General features: G+C 38.8%; 1 protein-coding gene across 8 annotated transcripts in view; it reads right to left on the reverse strand.

The window, feature by feature from the left end:
• The window catches only part of LOC123609023 (pantetheinase), a 92,851-nt gene that overhangs the window by 51,747 nt on the left and 15,109 nt on the right, over window positions 1–25,995 (reverse strand). For 4 of the 8 annotated variants that reach the window (XM_045499654.1, XM_045499655.1, XM_045499648.1 and 1 more), the window contains exons 2-4: window positions 12,775–12,918; window positions 3,317–3,566; window positions 1,645–1,775 (exon numbers count right to left, since the gene is read on the reverse strand). In XM_045499654.1, coding sequence (XP_045355610.1) covers window positions 1,645–1,775; window positions 3,317–3,529 — 344 coding nt within the window. In that variant the 5' untranslated portion in view covers window positions 3,530–3,566; window positions 12,775–12,918. Of the gene's footprint in view, window positions 1–1,644; window positions 1,776–3,316; window positions 3,567–12,774; window positions 12,919–13,036; window positions 13,210–13,242; window positions 13,266–19,119; window positions 19,142–23,418; window positions 23,531–25,995 lie in introns of those variants that run through there. The other 4 variants (XM_045499649.1, XM_045499653.1, XM_045499647.1 and 1 more) reach the window with 4 other exon arrangements.

Raw genomic sequence — 25,995 nt, forward strand, 5'->3', positions numbered from 1 at the left:
CACAACACATTGAACCACTTGAAACATATTTAGCCCAAGTCTTTTCAGATCTCCACAAATGGTAGAATAGTATATTAAGATAGAAGCCTGGTGTTTGGGATTTCTTAAACAGTCCCGATTACATATTTCCCTCCTGTCTATTAATCTTGAAAGTACACCAGATATTCTAAAATATTTACATTTAAACCACATTTTTCAGACTGTTTATCCAGGAAAGGCTTCAAAATGCTTTGTTAGAAAATACACCCATATTACCTACTCACTCACTTCTTCCAAGTCTCTGTTTAGATGTTACCATGGAGTCGACTGATGACCAAAAATTTAAGCCCCATGCTTTCCGCCATATTCACCGGTCCTGCTTTTGTTTTTCTCTGTGACATTTACCTTTGCTACATGGCATAGAGCAGTAGATAGATAACAGCTAAATAGATATTATCTTTTTTTCATTGACTATCTCCCCACAGTAGAATATAAGCTCCAGGAAGACAAAGATTTTTAATCTATTTTGTCTACTCTACTGTCCAGAATAGTGAGTGCCTGAACATAATTAGTACACACACACACACACACAAAATGTTGAATAGATGAGTGAAGGCAAGGAATGGAGATGTCATTAGTTGATGGAAAAAAAGAAGGGCAACCAGATTTCTTGAAATGAGATGTATGGAAGGGCCTGGTGGGGATTCCCAGGAGACCCTTGGAAATGTGGTTCTGGGAAAAAGTCATTCAGAAGCAAGTGAAGTCAATACATAATGGAAATGAACACAGAGTGTTGCCCTTTAACAACCGAAAATCTGGCATGAGAGGTGGTCAAAGAAAAAATAATTACGATACAATGAAATATGAAGATAGTAGACGATTAAGATAAATAATACTGAACTGTGTCAAAATCAAGGTGCCTCCATACGCAGTTACAGTGGTTAGTTTGCATGGTTTTGAGAGCATTTCCAAAACGGGAGTTCCTAATGATGTTAGCAATAGCACATTTGGAAAGAAGTGAGTTAACAGAGATAATTCTCTTAAATCTATAAGGTATTGCTTTGCTTACGTTAAAAAAAAATAGTGCTGCTTTCATCATACATTATATTTCTTTAGTTTACGCCAGACTTAAACCACTCACACAGTTCTAGGACACCAATAATTACCTTAAGCTCTCAGGATTTCATTCACATTAACCTCATTTAGCTATCTTATTGATGTAAAAGGGAAATTTTTAATCTTAAACTAACATGTGACTCTATTTTGCCATTTTCTCACAGTTTTCAGATTACAGTGCCCACATGGGGAAACAATTTTTTGTTCACTGGTAAGAAGTCAGAGACTAGAGTTTGATTCTGGTTCTCCCATTAACCAACTACCCCTGTAAACCATAAGCAAGTTACGCTATTGTCTTCCAGATTCATTCTCTCAATGAAAATATATTCGCAATTTGGTGGTTTCTATGAGACCTTCCAACACTGATCTCTGTGATTTCACAATTCATATTCGCTTCCCTAATAAATGTACCCATAGGAGGTGAAAAATAATAAAATCATCTTGAGCTTCGAGTTGCTAGTGAATCTTATGCACTGATCTTCTACAAAGTTCTCCCAGGTACAGTAAGTTCATGTTCATGATTGAATTGTCCACCATCTGTTTCTTTACCTGTTGGGATAATTACAAGGGATCCAGTTCACTCGAGGGTCTGGGATATCCTCCAAGTATGGATAGATAGTTTCTCTGTTAAAATTCCAGCCATAGATACCATCTTCGGGAGTCACAATAATATGTGCACCCTGTGAAAAATGTAGCTTAATTGAAATATTTCTCAATTGAGGAAAGGATCCAAGAAGGGTTTATAAGAGGACCTGAGCAACTGAGTGGATGAGAAACAACCATCCAGGCTTTCTCCCCCCCCCCTTTCAATCCTAATCCTTTGTTTTCACTATTTTTAGAATTTATTTTCTTGGCCCAGCCATTTTTATTGTCTAATCCCACCGTCACCATTTCTATACAACTTTTTCATTCTTCCATAAACATCAATAGCCTTACATGTTTGCCATCCACTGCAGTTAACTGTAAACCCTGGTCTTCTCAAAATCACTTCCCTTTTCTGGACTTCAGTCAGATGTTGTGTCTGAGTGTCACCGGGTTGATTTATACTCAAAGTCTTGGTTTTACTTCCTCCTCCGTTCTAGCCTTCCCTGCTCCGTATCCTGCAAAAGTGACTCTGGCTTCTCAGAAGGAGAGCACTCAGACCCTGCTTCCCTGAAGTGTGCCAAGCCCAGAGGTACACCCCACGCTAACCAGGGCACCTTCAGACCGGGCAATCACCCTGAAAGCTACTGTAGCCTTTGAGAAAATGGCTGGACTAAGGGTGAAAAAGGACCTCAGAATTCTTGCAGCCTTTAAAATGTTTGTATGTATAAGAACGTGTGCTGATGAAGTGTGAGATGTGATGTGTACGTTATACGTATGTATTCACGACTCATCACACTTTACATATCCCTCCTCTACACCTGATCTACAAATGCCTTATTTAAACCATACCCATTCAAACCACGCACTTAAACTTAACCCTTCATTGAACTCAAGGACTTACTATGCATCAACATATACTTTTATCCTGTAATTAGAATGAAGTATGAAGTACATAATGCATATTAATTTGCAACTAACTTTATTTTGGTGTTATGAACTAATCTGAAAACCTGCACCCACTTAAGAGCACAAAAGTATACCAAGGCTGCTAACACTCTAAAGCACAGCACAGGGGCGCCTGGGTGGCGCAGTCGGTTGGGCGTCCGACTTCAGCCAGGTCACGATCTCGCGGTCCGTGAGTTCGAGCCCCGCGTCGGGCTCTGGGCTGATGGCTCAGAGCCTGGAGCCTGTTTCCGATTCTGTGTCTCCTTCTCTCTCTGCCCCTCCCCCATTCATGCTCTGTCTCTCTCTGTCCCAAAAATAAAATAAAAACGTTGAAAAAAAAAAAATTAAAGCACAGCACCTGGTCCTGACCCATTTATCTTCCACCCTTTATGTGCAGCAAAAGGACGGGAGCAAAGTTGTGGAATTCACAGCAAGTTCCTCAAAGGCGTGCTGAGCCTTAATGATGAGGAAGCCATTCTTTTCCTCACTTGGTCTCACTCAGGGAGGCATAATAGTGTCCTTGCTGTAATAATTTTGAGAAGGAGGTAGGACTCTGATTGTACAGCAAAAGTTGTTGGCTACCCTGACACTTACGTCATCCAAAAGTATAACTGAACCTGCCAGTGACCCTGTCTCCTAAGACCCCCAACTCTTCCTCTACATGGAATCTAGCACACTCGAGAGATGGTACCTGTTTTGCTGCTGAAGTGATCGCTCCCTCCAAAAGATCCAGATTTCGGTTCATTAACGCCAATGCCTCTTCACGGGACACTGGTATTAGGGTGGTATTAGGCAATATCACGGCGTGTTCATAAACAGCTGCAATGAAGGTATCCAGGGAGCTGACTTTTAAGACACAGGAAACTGAAATTGCCACATAAGCCAGCAACTGGGGAGTAATCATGCTGAAGTCCAATGACTGCTGATAAACAGAGCAAGTCCTGATATGTACAGAGAGAAAACACAATAAATCATGTGATTCCCAGGACTTAGTACCTTACAAGTAAATTAAAATCTACTATAAGCAAGCCGTGTGGTTTTACATCATAGAGATGCAAACAAATCTTACATAACAAAGGAGTCTTATTGTAGGGATTTGTGAGGATCCGATGAGGAAATGTATGTTTCAGTTTGCCAGGCTTGTCATAATAAAGGACTAGAAACTGGGGAGTTTAAGCAACAGAAGCTTATTGTCTCACAGCTCTGGAGGCAAGAAGTTTCAGAGGAAAACAGATCTGGTTCCTCTTGAGGGCTATAAGGGAAGGCAAGGCTTCTCTCTGTGTAGACGGCTATCTTCTCCCTGTGTCTACACGTGATATTCTCCCTGTGTCTACTCATGGATTCCTCCTGTGCGCACGTCTGAATCAAAACTTCCCTTTTTGACGAGGACGGGAGTCATTAGATTTAGTGCCCACCTTACTCCCCTAATGACCTCATCTTAACTTATATCTGAAACAATCTTATTCCCAAATGAGGTCACATTCTAAGGTACAAGTGGTTGGAGCCAGAATTGGTATGATCACATTAACTGTCATTGACTAATTGCCAGATGCTCCGGCAAATAACCAAGGCAGGCAGTTTTCCTACTTTTTAGACAATGAGACAATAAACCTGTGAGAAACTGACAGGACAAAGAACGCTTCGGGAGCTTCAATTAGTAAGGGCTTCCAGAATCTGGGCTAGAGTTGTAAATTAAACAAAAAGTAACAAGGGCTGTTCATACAGTCTTTTTGGCTCTAAATTTCCTATCTTTAGTAATGAGGATCTCTCTACCTCCTGGTACAGAGAGGTTACCTTTCACATGGGAGATGTATTTCTTGTTTTCTGGAGGTGAAGATGGGGGGGTGCCAGAGCTGGTTTTGTTTTGTTTTGTTTTGTTTGCCTTGTTTCTTAAGTCACTTTTACTTAAAGTAATCAACATGCCGGGGAAAATGAGTGATGGGTGTTGAGAAGTGCACCTGTTCGGATAAGTGCTGGGTGTTGGATGTAAGCGATGAACTACGGGAATCTACCCCCAAAATCAAGAGCACACTTTACACACTGGATGTTAGCCAATTTGACGATAAATTATATTTTAAAAAAATAAATAAATAATAAAAATTGGAAAAAGGTAGCAAAGAAAATAAAAATAAATAGATAAAATAATCAATATGCCAAAGTGGTCACATTTTGGGGTGGCCTGTCCTTGGTCCCTATAGTTTCCTCCTCGGAAACTTCCCTGGAAGTTTCGCACATTCAAAGTTGAGCTGGCAGATTGTTTTATGTCACTAAACAGTATTTTGGTTGTAACAATGGGTTAGTGTAAATTAAAGGAACTTTAGAAGGCTGTGCTGCTTGTGTATTTTCAGAGTGAAGCCGATGGTTCAAATAATCATATAGTAGAGACGAGGCATTTTTATGGAAACAGCAACAACAAAAAAGCAATGGTTAAGATTAGATACATTATAAAACTGGTTTTGAGTTCTGAGAGTAGCCAGTTAAAAAGATTTCTAGATGGCAGGCTACAAGCATCTTCAAATAAGGTTAGTGCAGGCAGTGACAATTTGGCAGACTGTTTCGGTTTGTACAAGCGTCTCTGGTAACCTTTCTGAGCAACCCGCACAACAGGCATGCCGATTGTTACATATTAGCTGTTGTGGTGACTTCTCTGGAGTTTCCATCAAGTTGTTTCTATTCAGTCTGTAAGGCTTCAGAAAAAGGAGAAGTTTTATTTACAAAATGATTCCAAGTCAAAATGATGGGAAAAAACTGGAACTGTTCATTCAGAGTTGTAACCAGACACTGAAGGAAACTAGAAAAAAATCAAGGTCTGGTCTCGTTTGTTTGTTTGTTTTTAAGTTCATTTGTTTATTTTGAGAGAGACAGAGAGAGAGCACAAGCAGGGAAGGAGCGGAGAGAAGAGGGGACAGAGGATCCAAAGCGGGCTTCTGTGATGACAGCACAGAGCCTGACGTGAGTCTTGAACTCACAAACCGGGAGATATGATCTGAGCCGAAGGCACATGGTTAACTGACTGAGCCACCCAGGCACCCCATGGATCTAATCTCGTTTATAATGAACTGTTTTAGAATCTAATATCTATAAAGATGTGATACTGAAACATAATTTTCTTTTTATAAGCACCCTCATTTTACCAAAGATAGTCAAATTAAGACTGATTTGTTTATAAAATAAACGTAGTTTAAAAATATTGGCCTGATTCTTTATAGAAGTTCAGCAAGAATAGCATTTGATCATACAGACTCTTTTAAATCTGCTTTGCTGGAATTTTTTATAAAGAACCTCTAGACTCAACTTTTAACAGGCTCTGACGGCCAGAAGCCAAGTCAAATCCTTGACATCAGACTCTGCCTTTAATATTTATAGATTTAGGTTAATTCTTCTCTTCTTGAAGTCCTCAAAATATCCTGAGGTTCCTGCACCGGCCAAGAAGTGACCTTCTTTACCTGTAAGGTTGCTAGCAACCCCATAAGCAAGGTATTGGGCTGTTTTCCCAAGGAGCTTTATTGGCTCCCTATCATTAATACTGGTTCCTTAAAGCTGTCTGGTAATATCTAAGTTTTTGCAGGTTTCCCTCAAATATAACATTCCAGTCAAAGCCTCAGTAGTACAATCAATGTTTCCAATTATGTTCTGTTACAGGAACCGGTTCTTACTGAACTTATGCAAGTGGATACATTGCCATGAAAATATAAGAATATTCACTGAAAATTCTGAGGGGATCAGATAGAAGAAAAAGGTATATGTTTTAATTTGTTGAAAAGTTTTATTTTGTCAAATTGCTGTAGGTCATAGTTAGCTTAAGAGAAAGTTAGTTAAATCTGGAAAAGCAAAACCTTAAGAGATCAGCAATGTTTCAAACAAAAAAAAGTCATAAAAAGTATAATCATCCTCAGTTCATTTAGTCTCATGATATTAATTTGTGTTCTGCTTGAATCCAATTTCCCCACTAAACCAAGTTTAGTTTTAACGTCTTAGGGTTGCTAAAACACAACCTGGTGGTGCCTGGGTGGCTCAGTCGATGAAATATCTGACTTCGGCTCAGGTTATGATCTCATGGTCCATGAGTTTGAGCCCTGCATCGGGTTCTGGGCTGACAGCTCAGAGCCTGGAGCCTGCTTAGGATTCTGTGTCTCCCTCTATTTGCCCCTCCCCCAGTCCATCTCTCTCTCGAAAAGAAACAAACATTAAAAAAATTAAACAAAAAGCTTTAAAAACAATAAACATATACTCAGAGTTCTTTCCATGAGTCTCACTGGAGATAAAATACATGTGCAGGAAACTGTTGTAAAAGCGTCTGAGAAAAAGTATAACTGTCTGTAAATGATAAAGGACCTTAAAAATCCATGATTAAAGATGTGATTAGAAATCATTACAATGTAATTGGTAAGGAAATTTGGTTATTTTTCTGGTACATAACATTTTAAGATAATAACATACCAGGACATATCAGATTTCTAGGCGTTTCATACAATTTCCAGAGTACTGACTTTAGTAACATATATCTACACAAATATAAGACAGTTTAGTATTACTTATTTGATAATACTTCCTATGTAATTTAACATACCAAGAACGCCTAAGTAGTTTAATATCTCTCTTTTATGATGAGAAATAGAATCATCAAACTATTCCAGGGGCCCTCTGGAACATTTCAATTAGCTTGTAGTCAAAACACTATTTTACAGCTCAATTTTGGAGGGTGCCTGACTGGTTCAGTTGGAAGAGTGTGTGACTCTTGATCTCAGGGTAGTGAGTTCGAGCCCCATGTTGGGTGTAGAGATAACTTAAAAATAAAATCTTAAAAAAATTTTGATTTTGGGAAGGTCATCAAAAAATATCAAAAGTTTCAAACATTTAATTAAAGAATGATCATAGATCATTATAAAACTACTTATCAGTTTAAACAAAGTGACAATAAAAGATTTAAAAAAAATTTTTTTTAATGTTTATTTATTCTTTGAGAAAGAGAGAGAGCATCAGAGGGGGAGGGGCAGAGAGAGAGGGAGACACAGAATCCAAAATAGGCTCCAGGCTATCAGCACAGAGCCCGACTTGGGGCTCAAACTCACGAACCGCAAGACCATGACCTGAGCCAAAGTCAGATGCCTAACCAACTGAGCCACCCAGGCACCCTCTGACAACAGAAAATTTTAAAGGCACATATAGAGGATTACGTAGTTGTGAACAAATCTTAGCTCTTTTAATATTAAGAAGACTTGGTTCTTGAACGATCAAAGATTTGATTAAAACAAAACACAAAATCTTTTTCTAGGCAGATTACATTAGAGGTAAAGAAATTTTTTATTACAATTTCTAATAAAAAGCAAACAAATCACCTAAGAAACTTTTTTCTTTTAACAGAGGAAAAAACCAAATTCTAATTTTCTTTCCATGAGTGTACTTTTGATACTAAAACTTATTCTTAAATAAATGTATTCTAATCTTAGCCATTTACAATTTTTTTAAGTTTATTTACTTGAGAGAGAGAGAGAAAGAGAGAGTAGGGGAGGCACAGAGAAAGAGGGAAAGAGAGAATCCCAAGCAGGCTCTACACTGTCAATGCCAAGCTGGATACCTGGTTTGATCTTACAGTTCGTGAGATCATGACCTCAGCCGAAATCAGGAGTCTGACACTTAACCAACTGAACCACCCAAGTGCCCTAATTTTTAACAGCTTTAATCACATGTATTAATCACAACTTTTAACCCTTAGAAACTAATTTCTAGTGAAAAATGTGAATTGTCTGTTTCTCCAGCATTTTTTAGATTGGCAATTTTCTGAATATATTTCATAGCTTCTAGAAGCATGTGTTTCTTCATAGTGCAATCTTTTAATAAAGCACAAAACATGGTTGCTAACAGATCCAAATTTATTTTTAGTTTCTCTATAATAAGGAAATTATAAGTAGATAAACTTATGTTTAGTATTTAATGTTTACTATTTTATCTTATTTGGAAATGACCCAGATAGTCAATGAATTCAACCTAACTTATCACTTAGCAAAACGTCAAGGTTTCAACTTGCCAAAAAGATTTGGGAACGCTACTCAAAAAAATTTTTTTAATGTTTATTATTTATTTTTGAGAGAGAGACAGAGTGTGAGTAGGGAGGGGCAGAGAGAGAGGGAGACACGGAATCCAAAGTAGGCTCCAGGCTCTGAGCTGTCAGCACAGAGCCCAACATAGGGCTCAAACTCATGGACCATGAGATCATGACCCCAGCCAAAGTTGGTTGCTTAAGCGACGGAGCCACCCAGGTGTCCCTGGAGAAACTACTTTAAAAGTTTACCTAAAAACTTTTAAAAGTTATATCTCTTCAATTTACTTGTTCTTAACAGTCATGCGTAGGTTACCAATAAAAACTACACGAGACATTAAAATCTTCCCAAGCTAATTATATTTTTAAAACATTTTACAACAGAGGTAGTATCCACTTACTTGACTTGAACTAAAACTGAGGCAGAATAAAAGTTTTAGCTTTAATGGTGATAATTTTAAAACATGTCTATTTTAATTAAACCAACCACCTTAAATTACCTTTAACACTGAATATTTTCCCAGATCATATGAACCTGAAAATAAGCGCTTGCCTTTAAACCAACTAAATAGGGCTCTTTTACAAATTAATTTTAGTAATACCATCCAGATGTAGGGAAAAAATCTCACACTTACAACATATGTGTTGTTAAAAGGAAAACCACAGGCCTAAAATGGAATTACTTAGGTTAAGGCTCCAAGTCAGTAAACCACGACTAAATACCTGAACTAACTGCAATTTCAATTCCCCAGGAATGCAACCTTTAACCAGTCAACATGGAATTTCCTGGTCAGCACAAGAAATTCATTGATAGACCTCTTCCATTTCCCTTAGGAGGGCAACACAGCCTACAACAATGGATTCTTTGCTAAAAACTATCTTTTTCCACCCTACCTCTACTTTCAAAAACAGTTCCTTTTCTGTAGCACTCTGGAGTTCCTTTCTTTTTTAAAAAAAAATTTTTTTTTTCAACGTTTATTTATTTTTGGGACAGAGAGAAACAGAGCATGAACGGGGGAGGGGCAGAGAGAGAGGGAGACACAGAATCGGAAACAGGCTCCAGGCTCTGAGCCATCAGCCCAGAGCCCGACGCGGGGCTCGAACTCACGGACCGCGAGATCGTGACCTGGCTGAAGTCGGACGCTTAACCGACTGCGCCACCCAGGCGCCCCTGGAGTTCCTTTCTAATTGTTAGATGGGATGCTCCCAATTCATGAATTGATTAATAAAGCCGATTAGATCTTTAAAATTTGCTCTGTTGGATTTTCGTGATTTAACAGTATGGACATACATACAAACATACTTACAGATGTAAACAAAGATCTTATCGTTTTTGTTTTGTGGAGAGAACATCATGGGTCTGATTTTGACATACCTTTTCTCTCTCTCTCTGTCTTCCTTCTGATGAGAAACTTTTTTTTTTAGAGTTTGTATTTCAAAGGATAGCTTTTCGGTAGAAAATTGACATCACAAAGACATAGAGAAAGTATCCAAGATTTCTCCAACGTGGACTTTTGGGGACATATTGTCCTCTTATCAGAGATGTTAGAGCCTGGGCACAAGAGGCATTTTAGTAGTTTGTATTTTTAAAAGACCTTTTCTCTTCTCTGCCTTTTTCCTTCAGTCTCAGGCAATTGTGGGCTGTGTTTACATTTCAAAAGTATGATAAAAATTTATAATTTTAAGGGACAGAGGAAGAATGCAAGTTTGTTTTGTTTTGTTTTGTTTTTTAAAGAAATGTGGGCTAATTGCTATTTAAAATTTATTTCTGTTCCTAGGACAATTTTGCTCCAATATCCTGATCTTTTATAATATCTATAAGCATTTTGAGAGGAATAGGAAAGATTTTGAGATTTGAGATTAGTAAAGATCGGTGGGTTTGACTTGCTTTTAGAGTTTTGTAGAGATTTATAAGATAAAGACACTTGTTTTTAATTCCCCCAAAGATTTGGATTGCACCCTGACTATCAAGGGATTGACCTGCCCTTTTTTTTTTTTTTTTTTTTGAGAGATTGAGAGAGAGAGACAGCACAAATGAGTGAGGGGCAGAGAGAGAGAGAGAGAGAGAGAGAGGGAGAGAGAGAGAGGGAGAATCGCACGATGGGCAGAGAAAGAAGGAGAAGAGAGAGAGAGGGGGAGAGAAAGAGGCAGGACTCAAACTCATGAACTGTGAGATCACATCCTGAGCTGAAGTTAGATGCTCAACCAACAGAGCCACCCAGACGTCCATCCTGCCTTTTTAGCTAAACATTATATATTTATACCAGGGAGATGATCAACTAAAATAGGAATATGCCTGTGTAAACTCTATATAAAGCAGTCTAATAAAAGCCTTTTTTTTTTTTCCCCTAAGTACAAAATTTAACCTTGAGCTTTTATTATATTAAGCCTTGAGAATCAGCCTTCCACTGATTAATTGAAGGAGGGCCTAGGAGAAATTTTGGTCTTCTGCTTCCTCTGTGAAGGGGGGCAGAGTTCCAGGGGGCCTTCTGTCATGCCTAATAACCATATATATAATCATGAGCTGAAAGAAACTTCCCTTAGCAACCAGTCAAGTTCTCTGTGAGTGAGGCTGTGACTAGCCATTAAGCCAATTCCTCTAAATTTGGTAGGATCTTTTCTTTGAAATATTAGTAGGTTTCATGCCCAGGGTGGAGCCCCATGCAGGGTTTGAACTCATGACCATGAGATCAAGACCTGAGCTGAGATCAAGAGTTGGATGCTTAGCCAACTTAATCCAAGCTGGTAGGGTCTTTTGAAAGTGGAAGAAAAGGGGCATTATAACTTAAAAGATCTGCTGCTATTCAAGGGACATGAATTCTCTATGGTTCTTGGGGGCAGGGTCATTGCATAGAAATGCCTAAAGGTGGCAGAGCCTGATTAGAGCAAAGCAAGCCCTACTGCCTGTCTCAGGTGCTTCTGCTAAATTTACTTTTTGGCTTTCAGCATTTATGAGTAATTTGTATACTTTGAACTTGAGATTAAGCTGGAATGCTGTCTACAAATCTTGTATGGAGTGGAAAGTTTAATTTCTGTTCTTTGTCTTGTTAAGCGAGTCCCTAAGGATAGCCTTATACTAATAAGATAATTCAGAGCTCTCTATAAAGATTTTTTTTTTTTAATTTAGCTAATTTAAAAGATTCATCTTCTGGTCATTGATGAGTAAGATCTTACTATTAATAGTGACTCAAACCAGTAAGTCTTTTCATGGCTTAACCAAAGATACAAAAGGCATCCCTAGAGAGGGCATAGTTGATGAAGTTCCCATGATCCAAAAGTCTACTCTCAAGAATAGCCTAAGAAAGCAAAGGCCTTGGGGGACAGTAGGGAAGAATGACGTGGTATATCCTGTGTCTCCAGCCTCCCACAAAGGTGCAAAGCTTCCTGACCCACTAATTTGTGTCAGCAGGCAGGTGCTGCCAGAATGGGATTTTTCTAGCACTTAACAAGCAATGAAAGTTGAGAGAACAAAGGTCCTTATGGTCTAGACATAAGACATTTTCTTATGACAAATTCCCCTGAGAGCTGGCACAGCGGAGAAAGAGAGTGCTCCTCGTCAGTGGGTGTCTCAGATCCCCACTGTATTCAACTGGCCACTGAAGTGCACCCCAGTAAATGCACCCTCCGAATGCCAGAGAGAATGTTCTCACTGGTCACAAAACCAAGCTCTTAGCACATAGAACAAGATGAAAGGAAAACCCTCATCCGGTTATTACACAGGGGATTCACAGCAAAGTACGTCCGAACTGACACTGTCTGATGAACTCATCACTCAGTGGGATCAGCTTGCACAGCAGGCTGGTAGGGTCTATGCTTGAGTTCTTCTCTACGATAATCCCTTTTAAGAAAAATAACACAAAAGACACAGACCAAGGGGGAAAAAAAAGACCACCTCTGGGAGGAAAGGGATCACTAACCAAACAGTACTCTACCAAATTTTTACCGAGAGTCACTAAGCCAAAGAAACTAGTTCGACAAATATTTTCTCTTACTAATCTAATCTGAGAGAGAGAAAGAGAGAGAGACAGAGAGAGAGAGAAAGGCTGTCATCACTCTCACTCCACCAGACCTCACAGATTCCAGGAGGCTGGCATGGTAAGAAACCTTACCTTCTGCCGGCTGTACGTCAGATCTCCCAAGACCTCAAAGCTGCAGAATCTTCGGAGCAAATATCCAGCGGAAGTTGATCCAGCTGGCCACGCCAACCATAGGGGAGGAACAACCTCCTCTGCTTTCAAAGATTTCCAGCTGGTCTAAGAATTAAATGAACATGAGACAGATTAACGGGGAGGGGTGGGGGTGGGGGGGAGCCAAAGCTCTAATACGTGCACACAGAGTCCCATTAATGAAATTGAGTCCTAAAGAAATTACCAAGGCAGGCAGTTTCTCAACTTTTTAGACAAAGGGGCAGTAAATCTGTGGTGAGGAATTGACAGGACAAAGAAAACATAACTTTGGAAACTTCAATGAGTAAGGAATTCTAAACAGAATTTAGGGACTACGGTAGTAAATTAAATAAAAAGTAACAGCCTTTTTGGTTCTAAATGTCCTATCTCTGGTGATAAGAATCTATTTACCTCCAGGCACAGAGAGACTACCTTTTACACAAGAGATCTGCCGTCTTGTTTTCTCACGACAAGGAGGAGTCAGACTGTTCTTTTTGCATTGGCTGTTTCTTAAGTAATTTTTATTTAAAAAAATATGCCAAAGTGGCACACTTTGGAGTGGCCTGCCCTTGGTCTGAACAAAACTTATTTTTTTAAGTTTATTTATTTAAAAAAATTTTTTTAAAGTTTTTATTTACTTTTGAGAGAGACAGAGACAGAATGTGAGTGGGTTAGGGGCAGAGAGAGAGGGAGACACAGATCTCAAGCAGGATCCAGGCTCTGACCTGTCAGCACAGAGCCCGATGCGAGGCTCAAACTTACAGGCTGTGAGATCATGACTTGAGCTGAAGTCGGCCGCTCAACTGACTGAGCCACCCAAGCGCCCCTAAGTTTATTTATTTATTTTGAGAGAGAGAGAGAGAGAGGAGAGAATGAGCATGAGCAGGGGAGGGACAGAGAATCCTGAGCAGACTCCGTAGGGACCAGGGGCTTGAACTCACAAATCGTTAGATCATGACTTGAGTCCACATCAAGAGTTGGACGCTTAACTGACTGAGCCACCCAGGCACCACTTTCCTCCCCAACCCCAACAAAACTTTTAGGTAGAGAGAAATCTTGATTAATACCACCAGACATCCAACCAAACCTGCAAGGATAGAGATGATTACCCGCTGAGAGGAAATATGTAACATCCCACTGCCTGGTGTTGGAATAAGACCTCCAGCATCTGGGGTTTCACTGACAGCAACCCAGGTAGCAAACGCCAAAAGGAACTCAGCAGCACATCTTGCCCAGCCCAAGTGGAAAGAACCAGAAACAGGAGAAAGGAGAGGAGAACAAAGACCGAATGGGGTGGGTACTGCCTGTTGCATTTCTCTATGTACCCAATACCCAGCACAATACCTGGTACACAAAAGACCTAACAAATGTGCCATTTAAGGGATCACCCCAGGACTGCCACCAGCTTTCGATAGAACTTTGGATAATTTACTTCCCTCATTGGTTATCTGTTCAGTTGTTGCAGCTAATCCAGTTGTTTCAGATGATCCAAGGGAGGTCAATGCAAGAGAACCATGATTTAATCATGGGTGCCTGTGTAATGAAGGGGTTTGGAGAGCTTTGGGGTTGGCGAGCACATGCAAGTATGGGGAGTGCAGCACGCTCGGAGAGGGCATGGAAACTCTGTGCCCCTTCCCCATACCTTGCCCTGTGCATCCTTTCCATGTATCCTTTTTAATGAAACTAATGTTAAAAAGAAAGCCACAGGCCCCAAAATGGCATCACTTAGGGCCCCAGGTCAGTAAATCAAGACTTAATACCTAACCTGTATATAATTTCAACACCCCAAGGATGTAACCATTCACCAGCCAACACGGAATTTCCTGGTCAAATCTAGAAAATTTACTGATAGGTTCCTACCACTACCCTTAGGAAGACAACCTTGCCTAAACAATGCATTCCTTGGTAATAAATTCCTTTTTTCTTTCTTTTTTTTTATGCTTTCTCTCTCCCTTCAAAAAGTGTTACCTGCAAGACCCCCAAGACCTGACCCTCACTCCCCACCTGCTTGTACTCACCAACCTTTGTCCCACATTTTTCCGTAAGCTCTTCTTTCCAGCTTATCTCCTAACTCAGACAAATAAAAACCAAAAGCACTCCTCAGGCCATAGTGACTGCCCTGACAAGACCTCCAGCTAGCCCAGACCAACAAGACCAGTTTGAGCTTAACTTCTGACTTGCACCTGCACAGGAGGACCATAGAGTGACCTCCAGAATGACCAAAAACTACCTTTACCTCATTATAATACTAAAATCTCTGCCCAAGGAAGAGCACAGACCTCATTGACATAACACACAATGCACGTATAGGCATGTTTCTCTAAGGCATGTGCATGACCTTATGACTACCTCTACATACAAAGGGGAGGCTTCCTAATCTAAATATTCACCCTGAATCTAAATAAAGAGAATCCATTCACCCTTGCTTGGAGAGTCACTGCATTGGAAGTCATTCCCTGTAATGTCCTTATTTGCTGCAAATAAATCTTTCTTTGTGTGCCAACTCAACCCAGTTCAATTTCTGATTCACCAAGGAGCAAACTTAACGTTGGTTCAGTGACAAAACCTGCCTCTTGTTTACCTCAAGGGAGCTCCCGTCTATTTGCTAGATGGAATGCTGCCTGATTCATGAATCATTTAATAAAGCTAGTTAGATCTTCAAATATACTCGACTGAATTGTTTTGTTTTATTTTGTTTTGTTTTGTTTTAACAGATTTGGGGACACTGTCAGGATCTGAAGCACAATTCTGACTGTATTTGGGAGCAATGAGAAACACAGGTATAATGCTCTGTGAACACTTCTGAGTTCACTGTCTTGCTTCTTCTGAGGGCCATTGGTAAGTCCCTCTCAGTTAAGCTCTGCTGTTTTTGCATTTGAGCTCCTGACCTAATTGGCTTTCCAGTCCATGGTCAACAGGTCGGTCTAGACAGATAGGAAGCTTTAATGGAGTGCCAGTCCTAAGCCCTTTGATCAGTCTGCAATTCCACATTGGGATTCCTTCTTAACTTCCACACTGAAGTCCCCATTTACTGGGGTTTCCTGGTTTATTCCTTTCCCCAGTTCCAGTCTGCAGTCTCCATAATGAATTCTGCTGGTTTAGTCCACAGTGGGAATTGCTAGTGGTGGGCACAACCTTCCCTTGGCCAGTCCACAGTGACAACTTTTGTTTACTGCTGGTGCATTAAGTTGCCCATGTTTGTTTGTCTTGTGTCCTGTGAACAAACACTTAGCTAATGGGATTCTTAAAATCAGAAGAGTCAAGCATGTCACCTTCTGGAACACCCGCTTATTTTATGTCTAAAAACTATGGTGCTGGGGGCTGTGATTATCTATAGAAATGGTAAAACTTTAATAAAAACAACATAGAATTATGATGGCCATGATGCAGAACGTTTTAATTAGGTAAGGCCATCTAAGCAGTACACTTGAAAGTAAGCGTTCCCAAAGTAAACAGAATGGGATACCTGTTTTAATTGGCAAGCAGACGCCTGCAAAAAGTTTCAAAATTTCAAAATAGTTTCATTGGAAGATCCACTGCAAAAGGATAATGAAAAATTAAATTTAGATGAGCTACCTGCCAGGGCCAAGGGCAGGCTGCCCCAAGATGGGCCACTTTGGCATGAACATTATTTTGAGTTAAAAGCAAAAGAACCCAACAGATTCAGGAAAACTCTTTACCTCCTCCTCCACTGCCTGCATCAGGAAAACAGGTATTAACAGAGATTTCTCTCTACCTAATAAATCTATCAGCACAATAGGCAAGCATTGTTTTCCAAACATGTCCTCAGCTTCCTGCTGATGATCTTTCTTCCCTTTGTATCTTTAGGAATTTCATGCCTGTGTGGATTCCCTGTATGTATGAAATTAAATTTGATTTTCTCCTGTCATTTGTCTCATATCCATTTGATTCTTAGTCCAGCTAGAAGGACCTTGAATAGCAGAGGAAATTCTTCCTCCTCAACACATCTTTGTAAGTACAGTAAAATCTTGGTTTCTGAGCATAATTCATTCAGGGAATACGCTTGTAATCCAAAGCATGAGTATATCAAGCGAATTTCCCCATAAGAAGTAATGGAAACTCAGATGATTTGTTCCACAACCCAAAAATATTCATATAAAAATGATTACAATTCTGTAATATAATACAAAATAATAAAGAAAATACAAAAAATAAAGAAAAATAAGCAAATTAACCTGCACTTACCTTTGAAAACCCTAGTGACTGGTGTGAGGGAGACAAGAGAGAGGAGGGTTATTGTATAGGATGACTTTCACTTTCACTGGATGTTCACTACAGGACAGTGTCATATACTGTATTTAATGTAACTGGCAATAAGGCAGCAGAGGAAAGGGTCTATATCTGCAAGCAGCCTGACCTAGAATGAAGCAAAGCGTTCCTAAGCTTACTCTTGTATGGAAAAGTAGAGGACTGTCCATAGTTGCTATGAAGTGATAAAAAACACACCAGTGCCAGTTACGGGCACTTTCTAATGTTCTGAAAAACCACTGATTTCTGCCAAACACCGTGGCCTGAGACTGAGCATCCAAGCATGGGAGACCATCACCCACAATCGCACAGTGAGAGAGAGAGAGAGAAGAACCATTGGCTCACTTATGATCATGTGGCATTCAGCGTCATGTGCTACTCATATTGTAAGACATTGCTCTTTTATCAAGTTAAAATGTATTAGAAATATTTGCTTATCTTGTGGAACACTCACGAGCAAGTTACTCGCAACACAAGGTTTTACTGTATTGGATTTTAATACTGCGTCTTATAAACTGGACCAGATTCTGATTTCTTCTAGTGTTCCCCAATGCCTGGTTATGACTCTCCAAACTAACATTTTTTTTCTCTCACCTTTCTGACTTGAAATCGTTTAAAAACTAAAACTGCCTTTATTTCTGAAGCTCTACAAACAATATAAACAACTTGGTATAAATTTTAGAGAAATCACCACAATAGCTCATGTATAAACAATCTTCAGGCCTCTTGCTCTGTGGACCGCTCAAAAAGATAGTCTGACGGGAGCCTGGGTGGCTCAGTTGGTTAAGCATCTGACTTCAACTCAGGTCACGATCACGCTCACACGCTGTCTCTGCCTCTCTCAAAAATAAGTAAACATTAAAAAAATTTAAAAAAAAAAGATAGCCTGACATATAAAAATCTTCTTGATTGGCTACCCTCAAAACTCGGAAATTGGTTTATAATTTGATACAAACCTTAACCATTGTTTTCTTTTGTTTCCATAAAAATGTCTCTTATTTAATATCTGGCTGTTTATACCAAAGGCCAAACTTTGAGAATATACCTTTATCATGACCTCCTGAAATGAGTTTAACTAAATTGACCTATTGTCAGGACTAAGAGACTGGTTTGAAAATATGAAATCATCTACCAACTCAATTTATTAATGTGTGAAACTTCAGGGAAGTTTCAGACAAAGGGACTGTAGGGCAAAAGGGAGGCTGTCCCAAGAAGGGCCATTTTGGCATGAAGATTACTTTGAGCTAAAGACACATCCAAATTGAAAGTGAGATGATACAGCACCACCTATCATGCTAATGGACATCAACAGAAAGCTGGAGTAGCCATGCCATACTTATATCAGACAAACTATATTTTAAACAGAACTGTAGCAAGAGATAAAGAAAGTCACCATATCATAATAAATGGGTCTATCCAACAAGATCTAACAATTGTAAATATATGTGCCCCCAATGTGGTGACACCCAAATATATAAATCACCTAATCACAAACATAAAGAAATTCATTGATAATGATACAATAATAGTAAGAGACTTTAACACCCCACTTACAACAAAGGACAGATCATCTTAAAAGAAAATCAACAAGGGAACAATGGCTTTGAATACCACATTGAATCAGATGGACTTATAATTATATTCAAAACATTTCACCCTAAAGCAGCAGAATACACATCCTTTTTGAGTGAACATGGAGCATTCTCCAGAATAGATCACATACAGATTCACAAATCAGGCCTCAGCAAGTACAAAAAGATTGAAATCATACCATGCATATTTTCAGACCACAATGCTATGAAACATGAAATCAAACACAAGAAAAAATTTGGAAAGACCACAAATACATGGAGGTTAAAGAACATCTTACTAAATAATGAATGGGTTAACCAGAAAATTAAAGAAAAAATAAAAAAAAAATACATAGAAGCAAATGAAAATGAAAATATGACAGTTCAGAACCTTTCAGATGCAGCAAAGGAGGTCATAAAAGAGAAGTATATAGCAATCCAGGCTTACCTCATAAAGCCTAAAGCCAGCAAAAGAAGGGAAATAATAAAACATAGAGCAGAAATAAATTATATAGAAACAAACAAAAAAATCAGTAGAAAAGATCAATGGAACAAAGAGCTGGTTCTTTGAAAGAATTAATAAAATTGATGAACCTGGCCAGACTTAATCAAAAAGAAAAGAGGAAAAATCAAGAAAACAAAATCACAAACTAAAGAGGAGAGATCACAACCAACACCACAGAAATACAAACAAGTACAAAAAAATATTATGAACAGTTATATGCCAGCAAATTGGGCATCTGGAAGAAATGGATAAATTCCAGGAAACATACAAATTACCAAAGCTGAAACAGGAAGAAATAGAAAATTTCAACAGATCCATTACCAGCAAAGAAAGTGAATCAGTAATCACAAATCTCGCAATAAACAAAAGTCCAGGGCCAGATGGCTTACCAGGAGAATTCTACCAGATACTTAAGAACAGTTCATATCTACTCTTCTCAAACTGTTTCAAAAGAATAGAAATGGAAGGAAAACTTCCAAACTCAATCTACAAGGCCAAAATTACCTTTATTCCAAAACCAAAAACCCCACTAAAAAGGAGAATTATGGGCAGCAAAAATTCTCAACAAGATACTAGCAAATCAAATCCAGCAGTACACTAAAAGAATTATTATTCACCACGATCAAGTAGGATTGGTTTCTGGGCAGCAGGGCTGGTTCAATATTCACAAATTGATCAACGTGATACACCACATTAATAAAAGAAAGGATGAGTACCATAGGATCCCCTCAATAGATGCAGAAAGAATGTTTGACAAAATACAGCGTCCATTCTTGATAAAAACCCTCAACAACATAGGGATAGATAGAACACACTTCAACATCATAAAGGCCATATATGAAAGACCCACAGCTAATACCATTCTCAATGAGGAAAAACTGAGAGGTTTTCCTTTATAGTCAGGAACAAGACAGGGATGCCCACTCTTACCATATTTAACAAAGTATTGCAAGTCTTAGCCTCAGCAATCAGACAAGAAAAAGAAATAAAGCCTTAGCCTCAGCAATCAGACAACAAAAATAAATAAAAGGCATTCGAATCAGCAAGGAAGAAATCAAACTTTCACTATTTGCAAATGACATGGTATTCTATGTAGAAAAATCAAAGACTCCACCAAAAAATTGTTAGAACTAACACATTAATTCAGCAAAGTCTCAGAACATACAATCAATGCACAGAAATCTGTTGCATTCAACGTGGATGGAACTGGAGGGTATTATGCTAAGTGAAGTAAATCAGTCAGAGAAAGACAGATATCATATGATTTCACTCATATATCAAATTTGAAAAACTTATTAGAAGACCATAGGGGAAGGGAAAGAAAAATAAGATACAAACAGAGGGAGGCAAGCCATAAAAGACTCTTAAATACAGAGAACAAACTGAGGGTTGATGGGGTTGGGAGTTGGGAGTAGGGAAAATGGGTGATGGGCATTGAGGAGGGGACTTGTTGGGATGAGCACTGAGTGTTGCATGTAAGTGATGAATCATGGGAATCTACTCCTGAAGCCAACGCCACACTGTATGTTAGCTAACTTGACAATAAAACAAAAAAAGAAAGAAAAAAGTCTGTTGCATTGCTACACACCAATAATGAACGAGCAGAAAAAGAAATCAGGGAATCAATCCCATTTACAATTACACCAAAAACCATAAGATACCTAGGAAAAACTTAACCAACGTGGTGAAAGATCTGTACTCTGAAAACTATAGAACACTTACGAAAGAAATTGAAGAGGTCACAAAGAAATGGAAAAACTTCCCATGCTTATGGATTAGAAGAACAAACATTGTTAAAATGTTTATACTAGCCAAAGCAATCTACATATTTAATGTAATGCCTATGAAAATACCACCAGAATTTTTTACGGGCTGGAAAATAAGCCCTAAGATTTGTATGGAGCCACAAAAGACCCCAAAGAGCAAAAGCAAGTTTGAAAAAGCAAAGCAAAGCAGAAGCATCACAATTCCGGACTTCAAGCTGTATGACAAAGCTGTAATCATCAAGACAGTATGGTACTGGCACGAAAACAGACACATAGATCAATGGAACAGAATACAAAGCCCAGAAATATTGTTGACCCACAACTGTATGGTCAATTAATCCTTGACAAAGCAGGAAGAATATCCAATGGAAGAAAGGCAGTCTCTTCAACGAGTGGTATTAAAACTAGACAGCAATATGCAAAAGAATGAACCTGGACCACTTTCTTACACCATACACAAAAAATAAATTCAAAATGGATGGAAGACCTAAATGTGAGACAGGAAACCATCAAAATCCTAGAGGAGAACATAGGCAGCAACTTCTTCGACCTTGGCCATAGCAACTTCTTACTAGACACGTCTCCAGAGGCAAAGGGAAACAAAAGCAGACATGAACTACTGGGACCTCATCAAGATAAAAAGCCTCTGCAGAGTGAAGGAGACAATCAACAAAACTGAAAGGCAGCCTATGGAATGGGAGAAGATATTTGCAAATGACATATCTTATAAAGGGTTAATATCTAAAATCTATAAAAGACTTATCAAACTCAACAGGCAAAAACCAAATAATCCAATTAAGAAATGGGAGGAAGACATGAATAGACACTTTTCCAAAGAAGACATCCAGATGTCTAACAGACACAAGGAAAGATGTGGATAAATCTTTAGCCACAAAATGGCTAAAATTAACACCACAAGAAACAACAGGTGTTGGCGTGGATGTGGATAAAGGGAACCCTCTTACACTGTTGGTGGGAATGCAAACTGGTGCAGTATGGAGAACAGTATGGAGGTTCCTCAAGAAACTAAAAATAGATCTACCCTACAATCCAGCAATTGCACTATTAGATATTTATCCAAAGGATACAAAAACACAGATTCAAAGGGGTACATGACCCTGATATTTATAACAGCATTATCAAGAATAACCAAACTATGGAAAGATCCCAATTGTCCATTGACTGATGAATGGATAAAGAAGATGTGGTATATAGGTACAATGGAATATTACTCAGCCATCAAAAAGAATGACATCTTGCCATTTGCAATGACATAGATGGAGTTAGAGTGTATTATGCTAAGTGAAATACGTCAGCCAGAGAAAGACAAATACCATAGGATTTCACTCATATGTAGAATTTAAGAAACAAGACAGATAAACACAGGGAAAAGAGGAAAAAAAGAGAAAGGGGGAGGCAAATCATAGAGACTCTTTAACTATAGAGAAGAAACTAAGGGTTGCTGGAAGGGAGGTGTTCCTTGGGATGGGCTAGATGGGGGATGGGTATTAAGGAGGACACTTGTTGGGATGAGCACTGGAGGTTGTATGCAAGCGATAAATCACTCAATTCTACTCCCGAAGCCAACATTACGCTATATGTTAGCTAACTAGAACTTAATAAAAATTTGATGAAAAGAAAGTAATCAAAATCCAGCAAATTCAGGAAAAGCTCTTTACCTCCTCCACAACTGCCTGAAAAGAATTTAGATAGAGGATCAGCTCCAGGACGTGAGCTATCACCTTAGATAACTATGTTTTGACATGAACTAGGTGTGGCAGACAGGAAGAAACCTAGCAAGACTTGTTTCATCAAAGTCCTGTTTGTCTCACATTTCCTGAGAGGCCTAGCAAACATTTGTTTACCAACCATTTAATCTTTCTTATCTCCCTGTGAATTTCATTCCTTCCCTCTGAAGTCCCAGGCCCCACCCTCTTCTCCTTACTTCACAGTGACAGATATACTTCATTTTGCCTGATATCTTTGGAATTTCCATGTGCATGTGGATTCCCAGTACATACGAAATCAAATTCAATTTTCTCCTGTTAATTTGTCTCATGTCAGTTTGATCCCTAATCTGGCTAGATGGGCCTTGAGAGGAAAAGGAAATTCGTGCTCCCTGATATACCTACAGCAGAAGACAATTAGACTGATGTAACTCTCATGGCTCATCTCTGTCCTCTTCTGAGTACTCCATTCTACTAATCCTCTGTCTAAATTGTTCTCCCGCTCTGGAAAGACTACATAATTAAAAGCAAAAGTCTGCCAATTTAATGCTTTTACAGACACTCCTGTAACTACCTTCAGAGAAGGGCCCCCATGGGGCCCCCTCCCAGAGTTGAAGAAACTGAGGAATTTTCTGGTAAACTGCCACATTCTTCCCTTAAACAGCTAAGAGGGAACTGGTGGATGTCAGAGCCTGCAGACAGGATTCTGGAAAAACTGTCAGAGGCCAGTGAAAGATGAAAATTCTTACCAGAATCAGTTCTTCTGAATCTCTGTCTGTGATGCCCAGTCCAGAGAGGAAAATGAAATCTCACTGTTGTCCCTTCATTTCCAAATGCAAACCCATTGTGTATTGTTCTTTTCTCTCCAAGGGATAGGAATTGCCTTCTTACTTGTCTCATTTTTCGTGAATAGGCTAGGCTTTCTGCCTGCCTGGTACATGCAAGTTGTTTCTTTCTTTTGGCTGTCTGTGGGAGTGACTCTGGATTTAAGAAAGATAGGATCTTTTGCACCCTCTTTGGGGGCCTGCTGGACACCCATGAGATGTTATGCAATACTGCCAGAAATATTTAAAATTAAAACTATGTACCCATGCAGCATTACTTACAATAGCCAAATTATGGAAGCGATCCAAGTGTCCATCGATTGATGAATCGATAAGGAAGTGAGATACCCCCCCCCCACACACACACACAATAAATGTAACTTAGCCATAAGAAAAGAATGACATTTGCAGCAAAATGGATGAATCTACAGGGTATAATGCTAACTTATATAAGTCAGTCAGAGGAAGACAAATAGTATGTCTTTTCATCATGTGGAATTTAAGAAACAAAACAAACCAACAAAGAAAAAAAGACACACACACACACAAAAAAAAGACTCATAAATATGGAGAACAAATTTATGGTTACCAGAGGGGAGATCTGTGGGGAGATGGGTGAAATAGATAAAGGGGATTGAGAGTACACTTATCACGATGAGCACTGAGTAATGTATACAATTGTTGAATCACTATACTGTACACATGGAACAAATATAACACTGTATGCTAATTATACTGGGATTAAAAAAACAACAAAGCTATGTATCCAGAGGGAAAGAAAAAAAAAAAAGAGGATAATGTAGTAGGATAGATGGATTAACCTATAAAGTCATTTAATTTATAACCCAGTTCTTTGAGGAATTAAAAACAACATTCTTATAAATCTTTTACAAAACAAAAGTCAGTCTACAGGCTATTCAAATTCGCCTATTCTTTTACCAATCCCAAAACTTCTCTTCTTTATCTGAAAAACCCTGTAAATCATCGGCCTTAGAAAATCAAAGTCCTTCTTGGGAGAACTCCCTTTTTTTCTCTTCCCCTTAAAGTTACACATCTTATCATGTCTTTGCAATGTAAATATAGCCCCAAACTACCTGAGACTGAAGGGGAAAAAAAGGCAAGAAAAAGAGTCTTTTTTAAAATAAACTGCCAGGGCCCCTGGGTGGCTCAGTTGGTTAAGCGTCCAACTTTTGATTTCGACTCAGGTCATGACCTCACGGTTTGTGAATTGGAGCCCCATGTCAGAATATGACATGTGTATGTCTCACAGAATGTGGGAATGTGTGGCCTGCTTGGGATTCTCTCTCTCTCCCTCTCAAAAAAATAATAAATAAATAAATAAAAGTAACTGCTAAAAGGGCTCTTGTGCCCAGACTTCAGCACAGCTTTCTTAAGATTAATTTAGGAACAAATACAAATGTTAAAAATCTCCACAAATATTTGTAGCAAAATTAATTTTCAAAAGAGCTCTATTTAGTTGGTTTGAAGACCAGTGCTAATAAGGACTGACCATTCTAAACCTCCGAAAAAGATAGAAATTAACCCAAGTGTTTTTTCCAGTTCATGTGATCCAGGAAAATATTCGATATGAAAGCTGGTTTAAGGTTGTTGGTTTGATTGAAATAAACATGTCTTCAGAGCTATCAGCAATAAAATTAAAACTTTTATTCTGCCTGGGTTTACTTAAAGTCCTATAAATCAATATTATCTCTGTTACAGAATATTAAAAAAAAATAGCTTGGAGGAGCGCCTGGGTGGCTCAGTTGGGTGGGCATCAGACTCTTGGTTTCAGCTTAGGTCATGATCCCAGGGTCATGGAATCAAGCCCCGTGTCAGGCTCCATGTTGAGGATGCAGCCTGCTTAAGATTATCTCTCTCACTCTCCCTCTGCCCTTCTCCCCGATTGTGCTCTCTCTCTCTCTCTCTCTAAAAGAATAAAAAATAAAATAAAATAATTAACAAAAAAGAAAAATAACTTGGAAGACGGACTTTGATGTATCACAAAGTTTTACGAGTAACCTAAGCATAAATTGTTGAGAACAAGTAAATTGAATAAGCATAACTAAAATAAAAAAAAAATAAGCTAAACTTTTAAATAATTTTCCTAAATCTTACTGGTCACCTAGAACCTTAAAAAGTTGCTGAGTTAGGTTAAACGATGAGTTCAGTTAAATTTGTTAAATATCGGGGCGCCTGGATAGCTCAGTCCAAAAAGTGTCTGATTCTTGATCTCACCTCAGGTCTTGATCTCAGGGTCATGAGTTCAAGCTCCGCACTGAGCTCCATGCTGGGTATGGAGAATACATACTTACATACATACATAAATTCATTAAATATCTAGATCACTTCCAAATAAAACAAGATACTAAAACATTAATTACTAAACATAGGTTTATGTATTTTTGACTTCTAGTTACAGAGAAACTAAAAGATATCCTGATCTGTTCATGCTTCACTGGAAAATTTAAAAAGGCATATGCTTCTAAAAATCATGAAATGTAT

Source organism: Leopardus geoffroyi, chromosome B2, assembly GCF_018350155.1.
Source record: "Leopardus geoffroyi isolate Oge1 chromosome B2, O.geoffroyi_Oge1_pat1.0, whole genome shotgun sequence".
Classification (NCBI taxonomy): Eukaryota; Metazoa; Chordata; class Mammalia; order Carnivora; family Felidae; genus Leopardus; species Leopardus geoffroyi.